Source organism: Condylostylus longicornis, unplaced genomic scaffold (assembly GCF_029603195.1).
Source record: "Condylostylus longicornis isolate FDR11 unplaced genomic scaffold, ASM2960319v2 ptg000092l, whole genome shotgun sequence".
Lineage (NCBI taxonomy): Eukaryota > Metazoa > Arthropoda > Insecta > Diptera > Dolichopodidae > Condylostylus > Condylostylus longicornis.
This window is the reverse complement of record NW_026578060.1, coordinates 1,182,576-1,206,295: the sequence shown is the minus strand read 5'-3', so window position 1 is coordinate 1,206,295 and position 23,720 is coordinate 1,182,576. Positions and strand designations below refer to the sequence as shown.

Sequence of the window (23,720 nt, the reverse complement as noted above, 5' to 3'; positions counted from 1 at the left end):
TAACGTTGAGTTCCTGATCTAATGTTCCGAGGCAGTTGTTGCATATTCATGACAATTGTTACTGGTATTAGGTTGTCAGCCTTAAGACCAGTCTCCTCTAGGAGAGTCAGATCACCTTGCTTCTTCTGATCCCTTTCCTTCCACCAGGGTTTCCTTCTCTCTTGAGTTGGTTACCTGATCTCCAGTTAGGGTTGACAGCACCACCACGTGACGGCGAAGCAGGAGATTGAGAGTGAGAGGTGAGTAGCTTCATTTCCGTAGATCCGCTATCTGGTTGCACATCACTCTCCTTTTGGTGCATAGTATCGTAATACAAATTTGAATATCTTGCATTTATCTAAGTGTTTGCACAGAAAATTAGATCAAATTTTAATTTTTAATCGCACATTATTGTGTCATGTTCAACAATTAACTTAATCTTTAAGCCAATAAATTTTAATTTAAAATTTCTGGTTAACATATTTTCATACATTCAAACTATATATACATAAGTAAAAACATGTAGTATGACGAATACCTACACAAGATAAGATTTATTTCAAATGTTAAAAATAAAAACGAATATTTAATGTTTCATCCTTGTTAAAATTCCTTTCTTTTTTCGAAGAAAACAAATCAAAACAGTTATTTCGGAAATTAAGAAAAAGGAAAACCGTTATGACATTCATATTTATAACGATGTAACCATGTGCGTTTGTGAATATTATACAAGTATATTATGTTACCATTTCAATTTCATTCTAGATAAGTTAATTTTTTTTTGTATGGGCCCAACGCCTGCTACATGCATAACATACTTGCCGCATCATCCCATTTAGTTTTTTATCGTAACACCTTCAGAAGTTTGTAATATTGAATTTTTTCAAGACATACTTTTTAAATCGCACCGCATTACAATAAATGTCAACAGTGATTTGGTGAATCTGCTACACTAGCGGCATAGAAGAATAAAAGTCAAAATATGTATGAGAGATTTAAAAGCAAAATAGAAAGATATAAATAAAATAAATAGGAAAAAAACAAAAAAAAAACAGAAAACAAATTATTTTTAAAATTTTATTATTTCGACTTCTATGCAAAAAAGTTTTCTTTTTTTTTGCTTTAAAAAACAAAATATTATTTTTTATATACTGCCGTCACCGCCGTCTTACAAATAATGTACATACATAACAACATATGTAAGTGTAGTGAACAAACATTCGCATGCATACATATTTGTAATTTGTAAGAAAAAAATTTCTAAAGGATTTTCCTTCATTTATTTACAACGACGGTTGTTGAATTCAGATTTTTCTTCTTTTTGCTTAAAAAAGAAAAACTTTCACTTTAAAAATAATGACAGCAACGCATGTTTTGTGACTGACTTCCTGAAATTGTTTGTTTTGAGATATTTGTTTTTATTTTTTTTCTTATTTTTATTTTGCTTGTTTGAGGGAATCCGCCTCTTCCAAAAGAATTTTCTTCTTTAATACTATTCTACTTTTTACGATAAAAATTTAAAATAATTTATATGCTTATCACAAGAATTATTGTAACAATGTACATATACGTTATTTATTTATTTGGTTTGTCACAATTAAAATACGAAAGCGCACATAAATACATTAAGAAAATAACACAATCCGATTCAATTATGTGATCCATTTTTAATCTAATGCTGTTAAGTTCTGAAACACGAATATAATTTTGTATTAAATACTTGGTTATAACAATAATCAAGCAATTAAAACATACCTGTAATTCATGAATATTATTACATACAGTTCTATCAGATGTATTACAAAATAAAACATGTATGTAAGTATCGTAAATCTGAAATCTATGTATTAGAACATTTCTATACACATGGTAAATTAATATCAACTGTTAAGCTCTTAAAATAACGTACAGATGAATAAAGTAGTAGATAATTTAATATAGATATGTATACATAGATGTAATTCAATTCGAACTCTTGTTGTAACAACAATAATACAACTACGTATATGTATATAATATTTACTGTATTTAAAAGGTGGTATAAACTTCCCACTCCGATTGCGATGACGGTATTTTTTACTTATATAGAAATATTGTTGAGCACAATGTGAAAATTCATATTAAACATCGAAAAATTTTAGCCGTATGAGTTTTTATGTGAAATATATTGATTTATAGGGTTTAACATAAACTATTTTATAGCATAATAAAAAGAAACACATTGATCGAAATGGTAAAAGCACTCATATAATCCCTACAACCATTCATTCGTACGGATATCACAAAGTTGACTTGACCAATTCTATCTATTCTCGTTTATATATGAAAACATATGTACAAACGTTGTAAAGTTAGAAACTACGCGTTTTTTCATTATAAATATAATTTTTTGATAATTTCAACCAAGACAAATCGGCTCCATGAAAGATTTATAAGAAAGGAAAGAAAATCTAATTTCTTTTTATTTTTGTGTGCGCTTTTTTTGGCGCTAAAAATTTCATAACGAAAATTGTGCACTTTTCTTACATTTCTTTCTGTTTATAAAGTTAAAGCCGTACAGATATGACAAGGCTTATTAAGAGATATTAAAATAAAAGGAAAAACATAAAAAATATTTTATTGTATATTTCGTAGAATATTAGTTCATATATGCATGTTAAAATTCGTAATACGTATTATGTATTTATGTACAAACATATTTGCATTATTAAAGAAAGTTTGAAATCTTAATTTTTTCAGAAAATCTCGTTAAAAGTTCCGCAATATTTTTTTTTTATGTTTTACTATTGCGAAATTTTGTTTATATTATGACTAGTGTGCTACATTTTCGGAATTCAAATAGAATTCGAATACAGTACTTATTCACAAATATTATTATGCTTGGAAAAACAAAAATTGTTTCGATTCAAATATTCAGCAGTTCTAAGTTTGGGGATTTTTGATAGTTCAGTTTTTAGTTCTTAATATAGAGCAATATTCAAATGGAAATTTGCAAAATTAGCATATTCAAAAATGACAATTGTGCTTAAAGTTTTAAAGGAAATTTTAAGTTTTTTTGTAACTACTGCAAAAATATTATAAATTGGAAAAAGAGCAGTATAATAGAGAAAAAACGGATATTGAAGAATTACTGTAGCATATTTGAAATTTGCAGAGTAAAATATTCAGTTTCTGTAAAATTGTTAGTATTTGTGAAAAGACTTTTAAAACTTGATTTAGAACTTTCAATGAATGTCTAAACTTTCGGCTTTTGTTAAAAAATAAACTTAAAATTTGTATAATTATTGCTCTATGTATTTGAACAAATACTTCGACTCGTGGATTTTTATAAAGCAATCCACGTAATTATTTAAACGCCTTTTGTTTAAAATAAAACTTTATTTCAGGTTTTTTTTTAATATATATATATATATTTTTTTTTAAATTCTTACAAAAAGAAAAAAAAAACTAATTTCATATAATATGAATTTAAAATGTTTAAACCTAAATATTATTTAGAATCTATGTATGTAAATCAATAATTATTTTATTTTTTCGTTATTATTTATAAATACATGTTTTTTAATTTTTTTTTTTTTGAATTTAAATATTTCATAAAATTATTAACATTTATTTTCTGGATTATTTTCAATTTAATTATTATTTATTTTATTTATAGTAATTCTTAAATTCTTATATTTTGTGATTTTTTTTGTTTTTTTTTATTTTATTTGATTTTTAGGTTCTATAAATTAAAAAATTAAAAAACAAAACAAAAATGAATGTTTTCTAATTGGATTATTCGTTATTTAACTTAGAAGAACTTAGTGTTTATTATTACTTTTTATTTTTAAATTATAAACTTTTAATAATAATAGTTTTCTTCTCGGTAGTTAATTAAGTTTAAATGATTTTTGTTTTATTGATAATTTAACAAATTATTCTTTACCTTAATTTCAATTTAATTATTTTTTTTTTTATTTTTTTTTTATCTTGAAATTCTGTATTTTTTAGTTTTAAGTCTATTTAATTAATTAATTAAATAATTAATTAATATAGAAATTTACCTTAAATTTTATACAAACAAAAAAGGTTTCTTTACAAGAATAAGTAATTATTTTTTTTTATTTTTATTTAATTTTATACAAATATTTATTTAATTTTATATCTAAGGATTTTTTTTAATTTTTTTTTTGCTTTTCTTCTGTTAATTGAAATAAAAAAAATATATAATTGTATTATTTTATACGCAGTATTACAATGTATGTATAATTAATCATAATCGCTATAATCACTATCGTCATCACCGGATGATGCAAGTTTTTTTCTTTTTCGAGTACTACGCACAGGAGGTTTTTTTGGGGGATTTTGCGTTTTTGTTGATGTTCTAGTTGATCTTTGAACATTTGGGTTTTGTGGTGTTGAACCTATGCTTCGTAAGAATTCTTGTTGAAAATGTGTTTGTTGTTGTGATTGCGACTGTTGCTGTTGGTTTTGCTGCTGGTGATGTTGAGTTGTTTGTTGCTGTTTTTGTTGGCTTTGTTGTGATTTTGTGTCATTTTTACTTGTATTATTTTCATTCGATTCAGTTTCAGTACTACCTAAATTATCTGTTGTTGTGTTAAGTTTTGATTTGACTTCGCCTTCATTTTCTGAATCAGCATCATCTGGATCTAAACGTAACATTAATTGTTTAAAATCTAAATATTTATCTATTAAATCTCGTTTTTCCTTATCATCTAATTCTTTATAAATATCTTTGCCCTTTTTAATAACGTCAATTGTTGATTTTGGCTGAAAATCATTTACTTGTTTTCGATTTATTGCTTTTTCATAAATTTTGGGTTCACTTGGTGAATACCTTGATATTTTACCATCAGTTAAACCATACATGTCTTTTAAGTGTTGTTTCAATAAAAGCAGTAACATGCAACCTTGAGCAGATACAATACATTTTTGTAATTCTTTGGTATCCTCAGGTAACCTTTCAAATAGTAGTTCTTTATCTTCTTCGTCATCGTCATCGTCATCAACTCTCAAAACTTTTTCTGTTGTTTCGGTATTTTCTACAGCTGTCTTCACTGGTTTTAAACCTTCACGAAAATTTGCTAATAAACTTGTTCCGGTATTTGAAATTAAAATATCAATTTGATGTATTAGATAGAGAGGTTCATCTTGTACCATATACGGAAAGTATGCTAAATTATCGGCTAGGAACAGCATTTGCCTCAATGTTGTTTTATGATCATCAAATTGTTTTGTAACAGTTTGAACTAATGCACGTCTTTGTGGCTTTGTGTTCCTTAAGAGAGTGTATAAGAAATCATTTAATGCCACAACTTGGTTGTCGCGCTTAATATAACCACGAATAACATCGTCTTCTGACTTACTTTGCAGTACATCTTGCAACTGAAACGATAATTCTAAACCTTGTTGGACCTTCATATTAACAAACCCGGTGTATGTTTTATCAAGTTCTTTTAGTAAATGATCAGATCGATGCGATGTTTCTTGTTTTTCGTCAGTACTTAAAGCTATTAAATAAGGAACAATAATAACTGGATGAACTAAACCTTGACGTAATACAATTTGAACTACTTTAACTGCCCATAATCTTACATTATAATCAGTATGAATAAAACATTTCAATATTCCATTTAAATACAGTTGAATTATTCTAGATGCCATACCAGACGATACATCATTCATTTCTTTTAAGTCATCCATTTGTGATTGCTTCGCCCAATCTTTTTCTTTATTAAACATATTTATTTCCGTTTCTGTTAAATACATCCATATATTTCGCATACAATACGACTTGATATATGGCTCAACAGATGTTGAAGTTAGAAGATCACAGTAAAAGTCTCTTAATTCGGGTCTAGTCAAATAGTCGTCATTTTGGACACAAAAAAATCCTAATGAAACCAATGCTTGTTTTCGTATTTCTAAATTCGAACCGGTAATAAAAAACATCAAAGAATCAAAAACTTCATCACAAATTGTTGGAGTAATTCTATCACCATCCTCAGTACCTAAAACCATGGGTGATTTAAAATCAAAAAAACGCATTAGTATTCCAATCGTGTACAAACTGCGCCGAAATATTGGTTGATATATGCTATCCATTGGTAAATTTGGATTTCGTTTGAGTTGATCTCGACTACTTGAAATACTCTTGTAAAATTTTGAAAAGCAATCTCTTATAAGTTTATAGTTTTTTGTAATCTTATTTACAACCGATCCCAAGCACGAAACACAACTCGCTACAACTTTTTGATTTAAAGACACAACCAACATCATCAAATGCCCTTCTAAATCCGCTAAAAATGAATCACTTGGATGTTCCATTAGTGGAACTACTTGCTCTAGTATTTCAGCCACAGAACATATGAACTTTGGAGCTACTGTAGAATGACATTTAATATTTAAATACGGCTCAATAGTGATAGCGTGTTTAACCAAAAGCTTAGGACGTGCTTTTGCTAATAAATGTATAGTAGTTATGCACCCAAGCATTCGATTGTTATCCGTATCTTCTAATTCAATCAAACGTTCTACTAAACCATCAGCTAATTGTTGGCAAGCTAGTACAACTTCAGCTGGAGGCTCTGTGTTTTTTTTTACAATGTCGGCCGAGGTTTCAGCTTTTGTAACGTTATCTTTCGGAGTAAATATGCTTGTCAATAAGCCATCGAGCCAAAGAGTTCCAGTATCATGTGCCGTATTTACAACATCGATGATTTGATTAATTTTTCGATACACGGCAATCTTATCATTTGTTGGGCATGGTGTAAACCACATACTCATGAAAACTTCAGTAACCAATTTTTGTATTCCTTCTTCATCATTTACACGTCTTATCATTTTAACACATATTTCGGGTATTTTATCGAAATCAGGATATTCAATACAAATATCACGTAGAATTTTTATGACACGTTTTCTAACTGAAACTCCAGTATCTAAAATTCTTTTTGATAGCATTTCGTAATACTGGTCTATTAAGTCTTCATTACTTAACACATATTTTCCGATTAAATCTACAGCTGCTTCACGAACTGATATAGCAGTATCCAAAAATTTCTGATTTACACCCATTTGCATATCTTTTCGTTTTAATATTAAAGGATCAACCTCAACAATATTAGCAAGACACTTCATGGCTCGTGTTCGAATTGCTATTGCTGGTTCTCTAACAACGAGAATTATTTTCTGTAAATATTTATCAAACGATTGACTAAATGGTCTTCTACTAGCTAAATACTGTGCAATTAAGTGCGCATTATTGTAATCAATATATGTTTTGATGTATTGTGATGTATTCCCACCACTACTTGAGTGAAATGGCTTTCTCTTACGTAGTAAAAACCTCTTCCGTTCTTCTAATGCTTGAAATATTTCTAAATTTAGCTTCACATCGACACCATCACCCTTTCTTTTACTATCTTTTAAATCATCGTCGTCACTAATTTCTTCAATAGAATCTTCCTCATCACTACCAGATTTATCACCAGGTTTTCGTCTATTGCGTTTACTTGAATTTTTTTTCTTACGATAAGCATAGTTTTTATCACCCTCTGTTACCCGTTTTCTCTGTTGTATAACATCACGATACCATTGTGCTAAATAAAAATTTTTCGCGTAATCCCAAATTAAGTTTTCTTCTTGTGCATTAACAGCTAAAAAATCTAATAAAATATTCTGTAAAAATATAACTCTTTCTTCATCTGGATCTAGAACAATATTACTATCCTTATCATCTAAATCACCTTCCTTTTCTTGTTCAGCTTTAATTGATTTAATCATTTGATCCATGGTATTTACTTTACAGCGCGACTCAACTATATCTTTTCTTAGTCGAGCTGCAACAATGCCTAAATAATCCAAGGAAGCTAGACGAATAGCTTGCTCGATACTTTTATCTGACATGTATTTCACCAATAATGTACCTAACAGACTCAATAATAATTCAGCAGCTGGCCACTCTGGTCTATTTACAGTAGCCAATAAATCATGGATGAAGTTTTCAAATAACGGACGGAAATCAGTTTCATTTGTTCTGCTTTTACACTTACTTAAAAATGTAGTCAGAAAGTTACCACCGATACTGAGAGCTGTATCATACTTTTCTAAAACAATTATATCTTTGTCGGTTGAATTTCTTGAATTCCCATTTTCAATTTCTTCATTATTTCCAGATACAGAAGACTTTTGCTTCTTGTTTGGTTTCTCATTTAAGGATTCCGGAAGTATTGTTGCACACTGAATTAATTGTAATACTAAAGCCGTTATCATTTGAATATTTCCACCATTATTTGCCAACTTAAAAGGTCTTAAATTTTTTTTTGAACAAGGTAATCGATCAATTGATGCCAAAATATCACCTAGTATACTACTTCGCATATTTACATATTGTTCTTTTCTAAATAGTGCTGTTACTAATTCTAAACAAACGAATTGTAATGTTTCAATGTTGTCCACAAAAAAAGGCTCAATAGCCAAAGTGGAAAGCGGTAAAATAATTGTATCAACGAAAATGCATTTATCGAAAAGCGTTACGAGAACTTTCATTAGTTCAACAATTTTTGAATAAAATAATTGCAGACTTCTATTATGACTATGCTGAGATTTTGTTTTCTTCCTGTTTTCCCCACCAGTCTTCTTCATATTTTTTACAATATATACGGGATCATACGAAGGGAAAATTGTCTCTCGAAATTGAAATTGAACAAATTTTATTATCGACGCTATATTGTCTTCTTGCAAAAATTTTAAATCGCCTACTGTTGAATATATATTACAAATTAAAAGCGTAGCTTCAACGGCGTTTAAAACCTTTTCCATAATTTCTTCATCAAACATGTCTTCTTCAACGTCTGGACCAGAAGAGTAGTTTCTGGCAAGATAAATACTTCTCATTGCATAGTTTATGAGTAAAGTTAATTTATTTTTAGGTATCAAATCTAAAACACCCTTGGCTTTTAATTTTGCTACATCATTACTAAGAAGACTTAACATTTTGGATGGTATTGGTTCTATAGTTTCGTCCGTTTCTTCCGAATTAAAATTAGGTTGTTCCGTATCATCTAATAGCTCTATAATGTTATCAATGTTTTTCATAAACTGTTGATAAGTTTGAGATTTTTGCAGTTCTTCTTTTGATGTTTTCGCTATGGTACTTACAATCACTCTTTCTACCCTTCTTAATTTGGGTTTTGATATAATTTCTTCTGGTGGAATTTCGTTAGGTACTGAGGGAACTTTTCTTTTTATAGGATTTCGCCTTTCATCAGCTTTCATTTTCGAAAACATGTCTTGAGGCTTGGTTTCTTCCAATAGTAAGTTCATTTTTTTCGCTGAAGAGGGAAACTTTTTTGTGTATTCTTTTATACTTTTTAATATTAAAACTGTATGCTGCTTTTTAATTTTTCTAATGCGAACCTTACAATTAAGTTTTCGTTTTCCATTTGCTTTTATTTTTTTATTAACTAACGCTTCATTATCAATTTTTAACGGATCTACTTTAACTTCGTTTCCTCCAGGTTCCTCTTCCTTTAATATTTGAATATTATTTTGATTCTCTGAATTCAATTGGTTTGAGCTAACTTGTTTGATATTGCATTCACTTGTTTCGTTTTTAAAAGGAATTTCTGAGGTATTCGACACATCATTTGTATGTGGCAAGCCTTTATTTTGAACTGCTGTATTAGGTTCCGTAGCTTTAAAAGGTGCAATTAATTCCGTTACTTTAGGCGGAGTAACTTGTGACGGCTGCTGAAGAGGCGTCAGCTGCGGTGTCTGCTGAAATTGTTGATGAGACTGTTGAGATTGTTGTATAGGTTTTTGAGTAAGCTTTTGTTGCGGATTTTGCGGTTGCTGGAGTAGCTGCTGTGTCTGCGGCCCGTGTTGTTGGACTTGGAGCTGATTTTGCGGCTGATGTTGCAGTTGCTGTCTCTGCAATTTTGGATGTTGTTTTTGTAGTGGTTGTTGCATTTGTGTTTGTTGTTGTTGTTGTATTTGCGGTTGTTGTTGCTGTGGCTGCAGTTGGTGTTGTTGTTGCTGCTGTTGTTGCTGAAGCTGCTGCTGATGCTGTAGTAACTGATGCTGCTGTTTTTGCTGTTGTTGTTCATGTTGCAGCTGTAACTTTTGTTGTTGCTGTTGTTGCTGTTGTTGATGCAATAGTTTCTGTTGTTGCAATAGTAATTGCTGTTGTTGAATCGCTTCTTGTTTTTGTTGTAACTCATGCTGTTCTTGCTGCTGTTTCTGTTCTATTTGCGGTTGCTGCTTTGTTTGAAGAGATTTTTCCCGCAAAGTTATTTGGCTTGATTGTTGGTGCAAATCAATTTGCTGTTGAAGAATCGGACTAGGTGTAATCACACTTAATGATTGATTCTTTTCAATATTTTGTTGTTGCTGCTTGTTATCAAAAGAGACGTTATGTTGAATAACCGTAGTTTCATTAGAAAGCAACTGCTTTGGAAGTTGCTGTTGATGACTTTTATCTACTTTTGAATTTTTGTAATCTGAAAGACTATCATTCACTTTTGCTTGAATACTTTCAACCGGAACAGCAATATCTGAATTAATTTTCGTATGTAATATAACATTAGTCCCCGGTATTTGATTTTGAGAAAGTTTAGTAGTTTTCTCCTTATCTTTCGGATTTTGTGCAGGAAATGCTTCATTCAATTTTGAATTTGAAGTAGTTTTCATATTATTTTGATTATGAGCTGCAATATTATGTTGAATAACATGCACAGGATTAGAAATTACGCTTTCTGCTTGACCACTTTGAAAATTGTAAGATATTTCTTGAATGCTTGCCGAAGAATTCGTCTCAGTGAAATTTGGCTTGGCCTCACATTGTTTTTTCGTTTCTTTAGATCGTAAAGCCCTAAAAAATTTTTGAATTTTGTTAATTTTTATAGCAAAATCAAGTAAAATCTGAAATTCACCTATTTTGGGAGTATACTTCAACGGGACTAGTAATTACTTGATGGGTTTGCTGTTGCAAGATTACTTTAGTTCCAGGTATGACCTGCTGGTTAACAATTTTCTCTGTGTTTGTCGATTGAATTGTAGGAGTAGCAATAGCACCAATTGATGATTGTACTTTTTGACTGGAAATTGTTTGGGTTGTCCCCCGTAATTGCATACCTGAACTATGTTGTACATTTGAAGTAAAATTTGCTTGTGTGTTAGGAAGTCCATGATGTTTTTTTGGAGTGTTGAAAACTGTAGGCTTGAACGTATATATCCCTTTGAGTAATTCCGGATATTCACTAATATTAATTTGAGGCTGACTTATGGCGTATTGACTTTTCAATTCTATATTTTCGGCACTAGTTTGTTCAATAGCTTGAACAAGCTGTCGAACTAAATTATCATCTCTCACAGACAATAAATTGTAAGATTCCTCTGCAACTAACGCATGGAATAATAGCGATTTATCTAAAGACGAGACAGTTGAGAATGACTGCGACACTGGGAGTTCACTTAATAGATCGGATATGCTTGTTAAACCAGCCAATGTTGTCACTGGAACACTTGGAATATCTCTATCACCCATTATAGTCATTCTATGAACGCAAAAATATGTTATAAAAAATATTTTTCCTTTAAGGATTTTGTTGTAATGTTACAATTATTGGAAAAATTAATTTTATAATGTCCATTTCATTATTTAGAAAAATGAAGTTAAACCATCACTATACACTTTTGACAAAATGAAAGCGCTAAAAACTCTAAACTTTTCTTTCATAAATGCTTATGTTTGTTCATGAACCCACAATGTATCACAATGAAACGGATTCGATTGATTGCGTATATTGTTATGTCGCATACACTTCAACTATTGTAGATCTATATTTAATATAATCTTTTATAAAACATACTTAATTTAATATTGAATACTTATTATTATATTCATATTATTGCAAATATCAATTAATATTTTAAATTCATGAAGTTTCGTATTTTAATTAATTGGCTGAAAATTGTCCTAATTCATTTCGATTGTTCAAGGAACAAACCTATAAGGCATACAGAAAGTCAAAATTTGCAGTATTTTAAAAAACAGTGTTTTTTTCGCTTTCTTTCATATAAACATTGCCTTGAACGAAAAGAAAGATAGCTATATAAACATTGCGTTATGACATTTAAAAAGTCATTCAAAAGCGTCCTAGACTGGGCTTGTTTTTTCATTGTTTACTTTATATATCAATTGTTGCCGTTATGTTGTTATATATGCAGAGAATTAATTTCAGATTTTTACATAGTGTCAGAGTTTCATTTGAGTTTGCATGCATCTCGAGAAATTTTGGAATCTAAAGAAAATATAAACAGTGTTCACGCATGGACACGCATAACATCAATTTGGATACATTTTTTGCTTTAAACTTTGCGTGGATATAAAAATACTCAAATCTGCGAAAATGCCGAAATTGGCTACATTTGAAAATTTTGCTGAAATATGGATACATTTCTTTGTCAAACACTAAATAAATATTACAAAACTGTTGCTAATAAAAACAAAAGTACTGCTAATATTAAATCGCGAAATTGCTTTGTCTCCAAAAAATTTGTTAGAATAAGGTACTTATTTAATAAAGTAATAAAGATACTTTATTAAATAAGTACCTCCTCTTCCTGTATTTAAATGTAGAACATTAAGACAAGAATGTACCAGAAATATTTTGGTGTAAACTAAGTGTAACAGAAAATGCATTGGCTACACATATTTTTTAAAATTTATTAGTTTTTATGGTGAATCGTCTTTACCGCATAATTCAACAGCAGCAGAACATATATATACATACATATGTATATATATATGTCTAGCCTTAACTTTTACAATTAAAATGCAATAAAAGTTGCGTGTGATTTCTTAAAGAATTTACAATAAATAACAAAACTATCATTGTTAAAAAGCAAATTAATATTAATTATCAGTTTATTTGTAGAAAATGAGACAACTTATTGTAATAATGCTATTTTAGGAGGTTGGATACATTTTGGATACATTGTTTTCTCGAATTTGATAAATTTTATTTTTACCGAAGAAAAACATTGAATATAAAGGTCTTAAAGTATACATGTACATAAAGCTTTATATACTATAAGTTCTGTTACTGATGCTTAAGCCGTGAAATCAAAAAACACAAAAGAAGTTGAGAGCACTTGTACAATTTCAATGACAAAAAAGGTTGCGGGATAGGAAATAACAATTCCTTATTGTATAAAGAAATTATATAATAAATAACTAATAAATAACGGACGTCTAATTCTTCTACAGCATTTTAATAAATTTTTGAAAATGTTTACAAACCTATATTTCCAACTAAACATTTAAAATTTATTAGGAAAAAACTCTTGATTCATAAATAAAAGAGTTAGAACTCGATAGATTAGAGCACAAATGTTTAAGAAGTGAAATAGCAATAATAACGACGTTACAAAAATATGAGTAGGTACATTACGACACAATGCATTTTTGATAAACTTTGAAATGTGAAGAAGAATAAAAGCGAAATTGACCCAAAAAATAATAGTCATTCAAATTCTTGAAAATCTAACTAATATGAATATACTGCTTTAATTTTAAGCTAAAAATGATTAGTATAAACACAACCGATTAATAGAAAAGATGAGTCTCGAAGAGTTTGGATTGTACTGGAACGTATTTGACGAGTGTTAGACCTTAGAACTATTTTATTTTGAAGAATTGGGGTGATAAGTGCTGCAGAATCTATTTGAGGATGTTTAGGAACTATATCTATATATTTGCAAAAAGATTATGTTATATAATATTTTTGATTACAAAATACATAATATTATATATAGATATATTGTTACATTATTTTTTTTTTATATTTATGTCTCATATACATAAATGTTGTGACAAATACATTATGACTCTTGATAACTCTGTGAGCCAATTGTTACATTAAAGATTACTATTATTATTGCAAAAATTCGATTCTACTGGACGGTTTATTCCGTTTGGCTAAACAAATTTACTCTGGAAGAAAAATTTAAAACGGTCACACAGATCGCGAGAATTTAAGTGACAACTTAATCAACACATCAACAAAACACTTGAAGTATATACATTAATTTGACATAATTTGATTATTAAATTAAAATTACACAAAAAGAGACTAGATATTTCGAAACTTTTGAATAACTTTGAATTTTTTAAATAGTACGAAAAAAGCCGAAATTGATTCTGAAAACTAATTAATTTTTTCGTAGTCAAAAAAGTATTAGGCACCTATAAAATTTTAGCAAAAATTCCATGTTTTTGTACACGTCAGTAATTGTAGTTCGTCGTTGAAAACAAATTAAATTCACTTGTATAGCGAGCTTTTAAATACATAAAGACCCAGAAAAAGTATGTATCATATTATTTGGTTTAAAAGAAATAAAATCAAAATTATTGGTTTCAGTATTCAACGTGGCCTCTTTCTCAACAGGAAAAACTAACAACAGTATGCGACGCACAAATTACGCATACCAACCCTTGACACAACGACCACCGGGTCCAAGTACAAGTTATGACAATTTAGAAGATGAAAATGAAAGATCCACTGAAGAATTGAAAGAAAAAATAGGGGCATTAAAATCTCTAACGATAGATATCGGCAATGAAGTTCGATATCAGGACAAATTGATTGGAGGTTTGGATGATGATTTAGATCGGACTGGTGGCTTCCTCGGGAATACAATGGGAAGGGTAATTAGACTAGGTAAACACAGTGGTAATCGACACATGTTCTATATGTTTTTATTCATACTATTTGTAACATTCGTTTTATGGATAATTTTGAAATTAAGATAGTTAGATAGTTGGTAATATATTAAATTTTGTTAAAAACCAAGTCGTATTTTATAATTTGAATTACTACACATATATACTATTTCTTTTATGTCGAGGCAGAAAAAAAACTTCAATAGATATAAATAATGTTTCTTTTATTTCTATTTCTTGGTAGCCGTATATTACATGGAAAATTATTTATTCCCTTTAAAAAAATTATTCAACAAATGTTAACTAGTTATAAGATTTTTGTTCAAAATTTCATTGTCACAGGCAAACCTAATATCAATTTGGTTTTGTTTTATAATTGAAAAAGTGTGTTGAATATCATTCCGATTTTTCGCATTTAACAGCTCGTAATATAAATTTCTAAGTATCTCTAAATTATTTTCAATACATTTTCGCCTTGTTGTGTAATTCCTCCACAAATTTAGTTGCTCACTAATAATAGATTCGATTGTTTGACGAGTCTTTTTTAAGCAATTGTAAAAGCCATTAGAAATTTTTAAATATCCACAATATTCTAACATTCCAAATAATCTCTCTGGTATTTCTAAATTAGCCATTATAAAACCAAGTATATTTTTTTCGTTTGGCTCTATGTGGTATGGCAAAATTCTTATATCATCAATTATAACTTGGTATTTGTTCATTTTTGGAATTATTAATAAAGTTGGATATTGTCCCATGGTATATTGCCAAGCAAAATCATTATTATTACCATCAATTGTATAAAATGATACAGGTAAATTTTCGAAAACTTTTGATAATTTTAAAAGGTTTAACTTCATACTGACGCATAATGAACAGGTCGCTGATGTAATTAATATAATAGATGTTGACTGATTTTTAAGCGGATATTGCAAAAGTTCAATAAATTTTGTTCCATTAATTTCTGGAATGTTGATATTATCGTTTTGCACATTATTTATTTTTGGTATATCCTTATTTCGAAAATTTCTCTTCATATGATCTGATTCATAATCATCAACAAACTGTTTTAAAGTTTCATTCATAAGTGGAGTATTTTGAGGAAACACAAAAACTGACTCTTTTGCATTATCAATTATCACTGCAGTAGATTGTTGTAATTTAAAATTAAAATTTGTTAAACCCAATTGGAATGCTAATTTATAATACATGAATATGTCTAATAAAAAATATGATAAAGTTTGGTTAATTTCTGTTTTACGTGTTATTATATTACCACTGGCACTAATATTATTCAAAGATGTCTGTTCTTCTGACACAAAAGATTTTAGTTTATTTTCTTGAAATTTTATCACTTCATTTATTAAGATTTCTGCTGTATTATTATTATGCAAATAATCTCTTTTGACAAATAATAACAACGCAGGATTCGATTGTAAAATATTTTGTAAATTTTCATTATCTTGTCTGTGAAATCCATTCCAATATTTTTTTAATGGTTTAGTATGTTTTTTAACTGTATTAAATATAGAATTTGTTGACCAACTAGAAAAGGTTTCTGGTAGCTTTTCACCTCGGTAAAAAATATGAATTTCACTTTCATTCTTAATATTAAAGTCTTTTAAAACATCACCAACAACAACGCAAAATTTTACATCCTGCAAAGGATCATATTCCAACCACTTAGCTGCAGATTGATAAAAATTTTGATACTTTCCGCTTATCTTCGAAAAAAATCCAACGATTAAGACCGAATTATGTATGTTAAAATGTTTCAATTCATCAAATGAATGTAATCTGTGAATAGGTCTTAACACCCCGACTAAAAATTTGTAAATAGGACCCAATTGCCAAGGCCCATTATATTGCACTGCTAGTGACTTAGGATAATAAACAACCAAAACTGGCCATGATTTTACTTTGCTATGAAGCATACGACATTCTCCACCTGGTTGCCAGCAGTTTACAGCAGCAAAATAAATTTCGTGTTGGAAAATTCTCGCCAAATTTTCAAAATATTGCTTAACATATAAGCTATTTGAGCTCCACGGAGCATAAAAAAGAACCGCTGATATTCCAGACACGCTTACTTTTGTTTGCAATGGTGTTAATTCTCCTTTGAAATATTCATCAACTATGGAATCCTTATCAAAAATTGGTAATGAAGTTATGGGATAATATGGTGTTTTATTGGCATACTTGTTGTGAAATGTTGCATAAGTTGTCAGAAATAATGTTAGGAAACACAAGATTTCCCTATTGTATAACACAAGAAAGTGCATTGGTGTCATATTTCTTCCTAAGAATGTATTTCCACTTGAATTCTTAATTTCTGTCTGAACTTTGGCAATAGAAGCTTCGTGTTTCCTTTTAGATTCTAATGGTGGCGTTGAAGATGCGGTTGATCCAGGCAATTGTTTAGGCGATGAAGTTTTCGATTTGATAAAACTACTGCTCTTATTTGTTTTGATTGTCACAGCCAACTCATCATCTTCTGAATTTTCAGACAATGTTGACGATAACATGGAAACATTTATAAATATAAAAACTGTTATCAAAATATTTGGTTTTTATTTTTTCTAGTTATATCAAAATGTTGAATTTTTATCAACATCGCAATTTCTTTTTAGGTTTCTGTTTTTGCAACATAAACTTGTACCGCTTTTATCAGATTTCACTTATTTTGTCAACAAATGACATTTGGAGTATTGACATGCTCCGTTAGAAAACAATACATATGTTCAAATTCAAGATTTTGACTCCATCTGGCTTCCCTTCACATGATTTCTTGTTTGCGGTAGGGATGTAATGGCTTTCAATCAAAATACATCAGACTAAATCTAAGATTAACAGCCTAAACGTGTACCTCGCTTTTTTACTCTACTCACTTTTTATACATTTTCAAATCGGAATTCTCAGTATTTCCTAATGAATATTAGACTTTTTCAGTAAGATTTCTCATTTTTTCAAGTGGAGTTTTGCATTTGTTCTCAAATTATCGACTGAACGTCTTTCTTTCAAAAACAAAGTGAATAAATTTTGTATGCATTTTAGCAAAAAACCAAATAATTCTCCTCAATCGTAAATTACATTATACAAGTATATGATAGTTACTATTCACCTTCTTCTCACTTTCCGAAAAAGATAACGAGGTAAATGATCAGGCCCTTAATCTACTATAAAATCTGATGAGCATTTACAAATCAGATGCATTTTATATAGCGTTTGTCAAACTTTTTAGATTCAGACGTTAAACAAGCTCCTTATCGCTAATATGAAATGTTTTGCAAGGGTATCAAAAATTAACCAAAAATTTAATATTATCTTAAAATGGAAAATCTTCGAAATTATTCAATTGTTAGCATTTCGACAAATCCTTACAAAGTACTTGTTGTAATAATAATTGAAAAGAAAAGAAATAAGAAAAATAAACCTATTTTAATAAACTAAACAGCCCTATGCTGCTTTGAATTTTGTAAATATGTATGTATGAGGTTGTAGTTTGATATAATATGTACGTTGATGTTGGACTTTGTACTTTAATGGTCACTATCCATGTTGCATATATTTTCATACATTAAACAGCCTTAATGTATGCAAGTGACTTGCATGAACTAATGCAAGTTCAGGCTGCGCTCTAACTATACGAAAAATATTGTTCTCCAATTTGAAAAATTATTGAATGATATAAATAATATCAATTACTGCGTTTATATGAATCATACAATAATTTATATACTAATAATTTTATCGAATCGACTTACATCTAGTAATTCAATTATTACTATTAAAGATTATTATTATTAAAGATAAAATTACTAGTTTGACTTAAAAATGGGCTGCATATACGCGGATTTAATGATTGAAAATGATAAATTAATATACAGTACTTGTCCGCAATGCTTGTCTCTATATTTCAAGTAATATCATTTCAATCTGTGCAAAATATACGCAGATTGAATTTTCAAGTCAAGGACTCGTTCCACCATACCAACGTAGTCTATCTGCTATTTTTTAAGATCGGAGTTCTGAGATTAGAAAATATTTTAATCTGATTAAATCGTACTCTCTCAGTGGTGAAAATCATCCAATTCATCCTTTGAGCTAAAATCTGAAAGCAATTTTTGTTCGATTTGTTGAAATATGCTTCAAAATATTTTAATTGAGAAGTACTCGAATGGGCTGAATTGTATTTTTGTGAGAAATAACCACTAATATCGTAAATTATTGTGAATTATTAAAAACCGAATTGTGTTGTGAGTTGTAACATCATCAGCTGATCGGTTGATATGTAGCAACGATGGTTGCTATTTGATAAATTTTAAATTGCATATTGGATTACATACTGAACTTTGCTTGTCAAAATCGTTTTATTGGTAATTGGTCATACTTACATGTAAAAGTTCAATGTTTTTCAAAAAGAAATTCTAAAATATTTTTTTTGTAATTTATATATGATAATACCATTGTTATTTATTGTTATTTGTAAGACTGATTATATTTCAAAGGAAGCAATGTCAACCGAAACAAAAGAAAAGTTAAAAAAATGGCCAAATGATTTGATGCCAGTTTTAATATGTGCAATGTCCATTCCTTTGGCTATGTTTATGTGGGTTGGTAATGTTACTTTTTTAAAACTAGCTGGTGGATCAGAATATGAAGGTAACTATTGAGAATCATTAACATTTGTTTAGACCTTGTATTCACTTTTTCCAGATAATTCAGCAATTGCTCCAACGAGGTGGCTGTTTTCAACATTTGCTCCTTTAGCTTTAATGGTATATGCGTTACGTAAGAAAAGCGTTAATAAATCTGGAGCTATATTGGGTCTTTTAGTAGCAATTACAACATCAATAGCTAGTCATGCTTTTTTTGCTAGTTTAGTTTTGTTTTTCTTCACATCATCAAAAGCAACAAAGTTCCGAAGTAACTTAAAAAGAAAGTTCGAAGATGATTTCAAAGAAGGTGGCCAGAGAAATTGGGTTCAAGTATTATGCAATGGGGGGATGGCGACTCAATTGTCCCTTTTATATCTACTAGATTGTGGAAGTGGAGAAAGACCTATAAATTTTTCACAATTTTATAGATCCAGTTGGTTAGGAATTGCAATTCTTGGTATTATATTTTCTATATTTATATAATGAATGATGGTTTAAAAATAAGAATTGTAGGTTCGTTTGCTTGTTGCAACGGTGATACATGGGCTAGTGAGTTAGGAAGTGTCTTATCCAAAAAGGATCCTTACCTTATAACAACTAGACGCCGAGTTCCAAAGGGAACCAATGGCGGAGTTTCTATAATTGGCTTAGTTGTTAGTTTTTTGGGAGGTCTTGCTGTTGGAATTGGGTATTATTTAACAATATTATATACAGTGGATATAAAAACTTTGAATACGAGTCCATCTCAATGGCCTATTGTTTTATTTGGCGGAATAGCGGGCCTTCTTGGATCTGTAATAGATTCTATACTCGGCGCAACTCTACAGTATTCTGGAATTGATGAAAATGGTAAAATTGTTGATAAACCGAATAGGAATGTTCGGCATATTTCTGGCATTGGAATTTTAGATAATCATAGTGTCAATTTGATATCTAGTATTCTAACAGCTGTTATAATTCCAATGCTAGCAATTCATTGCTGGCCAGAAATATAAAAGAAAAATTTAACTTATTGTAAAACTCAAATTAGAATAAATATAACATTCGAAATTTTAGTATAGATTAATTGAATACAAATGCACTGTTTTATAGTTTACTATATGTACGTAGCTTGCTTACGTATGTGTCAGTAACTGCATATATTTCATCGGGTATTTTTGGAGTAAATTTTAAAATAAATTGTTATCTTTTTCAAATTTTAAAGATAATTGTTTTGTAATGACTGATAATGTATTGAAAAATATTTTTTTTTATATAAAATATAAATGAAATAAACGCTTAAAGCGAATTATCTCTTGAAAAAATTTTTATGTATTTTATTTATAAATTATCTTATTATATTAACATAAACTAGTGATAGCGGTCATTATTAAATACTCAGGCGAAATAATAATTTATATTAATTTAATTAGCGTTAGATGTTAGATCATTTTCAGCAACAGCTGCTAATAAATTGTTCACCAGTAGCAAACTTTCGTTTAATTCAGCATCATTATCTTGTTCTTGACCAGCAATAGTACTGTTTGGATTTTGATCAACGTTGTCATTTTTTCTATAAAAACTTTCACATGTTTGGTGAGTTTTCATATGTTTTTTTAAATAAATAGAGTTTGAAAAATTTTTTTCACATAAATCGCATTTGTGAATTTTTTCAGTATGTCTATGAAAATGAATTTTCAGTTGTGATGAAGTTGTAAAAGTCTTTGCACAAATTTCACAAGTATACGGCTTTTCTTTAGTGTGGGTGCGCATGTGAGCTGTTAGATCCGATCTAGGAAATCTTTTATCGCATTGCGGGCATGCGTACGGCTTTTCTTTAGTGTGGCAACGCTTGTGCATTGTTAATGCCGAAGAACTAATGAAACCTTTTGAGCATACGTCGCATGAGTAAGGTTTTTCTTTAGAATGAGAGCGCATATGCAATCGTAAATTTGATGATTGTATAAATGATGCTCCACATATTATACATACATATGGTTTTTCTCCAGTATGAGTTCGAATATGTGTAGCCAGCGTACTTTGGTGAGTAAATCTTAAAATATAAATAAATACAGTTTCTATTTAATAATTAAATTCGAAATTAATTAAATTACTTCTTATCGCAGTGTTGACATTTGTAATTTTTTTCGCCCGAATGTGTCCTTCGATGTGAGTTCAATAACCGGAAGTCTGTAAACCTTCTATCACACTCTGTACAAGCATAAGGTTTGACCCCATTATGTGTTCGAATATGTACATTTAAAGAATATGAATCAAAATATTTTTTATCACACATAGAACAACCAAATTTACGTTCCTTTTTTTGACCCAAATGTGCGACATTTACGTGACGTGTAAGGGAAGCCATTTCAGGAAATCCTCTATCACAATCTTTACATTTAAATGGTTTATTTAAAAAGTGAGTTCTGATATGGCGTTTCATTTTTTTTAATTCACTAAATTCTTTTTGACATTTTCTACATATGAATTTATTATTTGAATTTATGTCGTGCACTGATTCATGGACATACAAATCATCTTTTTCTGAAAAATTTTCTTTACAATCTTTACATTTGTATGATCTTATAAAATCAGTTTCTATAATTTGATTTTCACTTTGTTCGTCCTTTAAAATTTCTTGAGCTAATACGTCCTTAATAAATTCAGCCCGCTTTCTTTTTTTAGCTCTTATTAGTTCTGTGTCATTAATTGATGATGCAGTATCATTGAAGTCATCGTTATAAAAATCTTCATTGTCAGTATTATTTATCTCTTCAATAGTAGGTAGATCTATAGTTTGAATGATATCTTCGAGAACATCGCTTTCGGAAACACTAAGTTCTTGTATTGGTTCAGCTAATGGACTGCCAACTTCGTTCTCCAAATCATAATGTATTGATTTAATTCTGAAACATAAAATTTATTGATTTTAATTTTAATAAATTTTCCAATTTATTACATTCCATATTTTTCCAAATAATCTTCATCGATTTTTTCTAAAACCATTCCGTCAGCAAATCCTTGTTTAATATAATGTTCTAAAATTGTACTAGCTGTTTCAATTTGTTGCCTAAAATTAACACATTTCGTCAAAATTGTTAAACATTCAAAACATATTTTCCAAGGTAACCCATCATTGCTCGTTATCTAAAATTATGTAATAATTAACTAAATTATAAAATATTAAATATTATTCTAAAAAAAATATCCTGTTCAAAATAACGTCCAGTTTTCAAATTTAATTTACGTTAAATGTTCGATTAAAATACGTTCCGTTTCATTCCCAGTGTTTTTGTTTAAAAAAGATGTTAAATGTCAAAAATGAAATATGAATAATACTATATACACACACATATGTACAAATAAAACACCTGGCTGATTTTTCTTTACCTGATGTGATGTAAAGAGCGAAAGCATATCAACAATACAATTCGAATCATCAAAAATTTGTCGTAAATTTTCGTCCTCAATTAAACATAAACGACAAATTTTGTGCAATTTATCACTTAATTTATTATTACCGTTATTAATAACGATTTTTTCGTTTGTATTTGCCGGTATATTGTTCCATATTTCTTGATTATTTGTTATTGTTTGGGTTCGCAAGTTGTTACCTAACGCGAGCGTATTGTCCGTTAATAATTCATTCAATTCATTTTGTAAACTTTTAACATTTGCTATTGAATTATTGTTATCTAAATTTATTTTATCACTAATCATTTTGTAAAAAATATTTACATTTAAAGCAAAAAAAAATTTTATTTTTTAGGATAAGAAGTCGAAGATAAGCTTTACACACGTTTAATAATAACATATATACATATGTGTGCGTACGTATGTTTTTGACATCAAATAAATGTCAAAATTAAATATTTGTGGAACAATTGAAAATGTGGAAGTAAAAACTGGTTGTTGTTTTTGATCAAAATTTTGTTCCATTTATTTAATAAATTAAAGGCCTGTATGCATTTCCCACAATTTCAAAGAATTTTTGTTTTTTTTTTTTCTTTGAATTTCTAATTGGGAGTTTTAAGTGTTTCCAAAGAAAAGTAGGAAGTCAAAACAAAAATGACGGTTGAATTCAATCACATGATTACACAATTGTATCAACTATGATTACACTGTTGATAGATTAGCTGATTCGATTAAGGGAATTTTCGAAATTTCAGTATGCACTGAAACTTCTAAATTAAAATTTGAAAGTTTTTTCACACATGCTTACAAATATGCAGAAACTGAAGATGTTGCAAACATTTTTTGATTTAAAATTTCACATAATTATGCAATGTTATTTTAACAGATAGAAAAAATTTTACTGATAAACAGTTCTAAAAATTGGATATGTTAACATTACGTTAGTACGTAAAGAACAT

The 23,720-nt window shown here is 29.1% G+C and overlaps 5 protein-coding genes across 8 annotated transcripts; 2 read left to right on the top strand and 3 right to left on the bottom strand.

Annotated features, from left to right (window-relative positions):
* Nucleotides 1-4,169: 4,169 nt before the first annotated feature.
* Nucleotides 4,170-11,669, bottom strand: LOC129613816 (nipped-B protein). 2 transcript variants are annotated; one of them, XM_055528096.1, is made up of 3 exons: nt 11,604-11,669; nt 10,917-11,540; nt 4,170-10,855 (listed from the first exon to the last, which is right to left on the bottom strand). In XM_055528096.1, the coding sequence occupies exons 2-3, from the start codon at nt 11,537-11,539 to the stop codon at nt 4,231-4,233; spliced, it is 7,248 nt and encodes a 2,415-aa protein (XP_055384071.1). In that variant the 5' UTR covers nt 11,540; nt 11,604-11,669; the 3' UTR covers nt 4,170-4,230. The 2 variants fall into 2 exon arrangements, with proteins under 2 accessions (XP_055384071.1, XP_055384070.1); XM_055528095.1 differs by having other exon boundaries at nt 10,917-11,662.
* A 2,412-nt stretch (nt 11,670-14,081) lies between these two features.
* LOC129613864 (BET1 homolog) lies at nt 14,082-14,840 on the top strand. 2 transcript variants are annotated; one of them, XM_055528160.1, is made up of 2 exons: nt 14,082-14,353; nt 14,436-14,840. In XM_055528160.1, exon 2 carries the CDS (start codon nt 14,453-14,455, stop codon nt 14,798-14,800), a length of 348 nt encoding a protein of 115 aa, XP_055384135.1. In that variant the 5' UTR covers nt 14,082-14,353; nt 14,436-14,452; the 3' UTR covers nt 14,801-14,840. The 2 variants fall into 2 exon arrangements, with proteins under 2 accessions (XP_055384135.1, XP_055384134.1); XM_055528159.1 differs by having other exon boundaries at nt 14,409-14,840.
* Nucleotides 14,841-14,927: 87 nt separating this feature from the next.
* Nucleotides 14,928-17,415, bottom strand: LOC129613827 (uncharacterized). Its single transcript, XM_055528118.1, has one exon. The coding sequence runs from the start codon at nt 17,233-17,235 to the stop codon at nt 15,010-15,012; it is 2,226 nt and encodes a 741-aa protein (XP_055384093.1). The 5' UTR covers nt 17,236-17,415; the 3' UTR covers nt 14,928-15,009.
* Nucleotides 17,416-19,074: 1,659 nt separating this feature from the next.
* Nucleotides 19,075-20,605, top strand: LOC129613806 (transmembrane protein 19). 2 transcript variants are annotated; one of them, XM_055528070.1, is made up of 3 exons: nt 19,075-19,372; nt 19,436-19,825; nt 19,882-20,605. In XM_055528070.1, the coding sequence occupies exons 1-3, from the start codon at nt 19,165-19,167 to the stop codon at nt 20,361-20,363; spliced, it is 1,080 nt and encodes a 359-aa protein (XP_055384045.1). In that variant the 5' UTR covers nt 19,075-19,164; the 3' UTR covers nt 20,364-20,605. The 2 variants fall into 2 exon arrangements, with proteins under 2 accessions (XP_055384045.1, XP_055384044.1); XM_055528069.1 differs by having other exon boundaries at nt 19,427-19,825; nt 19,882-20,598.
* Nucleotides 20,606-20,759: 154 nt separating this feature from the next.
* LOC129613805 (zinc finger protein 79-like) lies at nt 20,760-23,131 on the bottom strand. The gene is made up of 4 exons (XM_055528068.1): nt 22,738-23,131; nt 22,307-22,494; nt 21,462-22,253; nt 20,760-21,400 (listed from the first exon to the last, which is right to left on the bottom strand). Exons 1-4 carry the CDS (start codon nt 23,065-23,067, stop codon nt 20,773-20,775), a joined length of 1,938 nt encoding a protein of 645 aa, XP_055384043.1. The 5' UTR covers nt 23,068-23,131; the 3' UTR covers nt 20,760-20,772.
* Nucleotides 23,132-23,720: the final 589 nt, after the last annotated feature.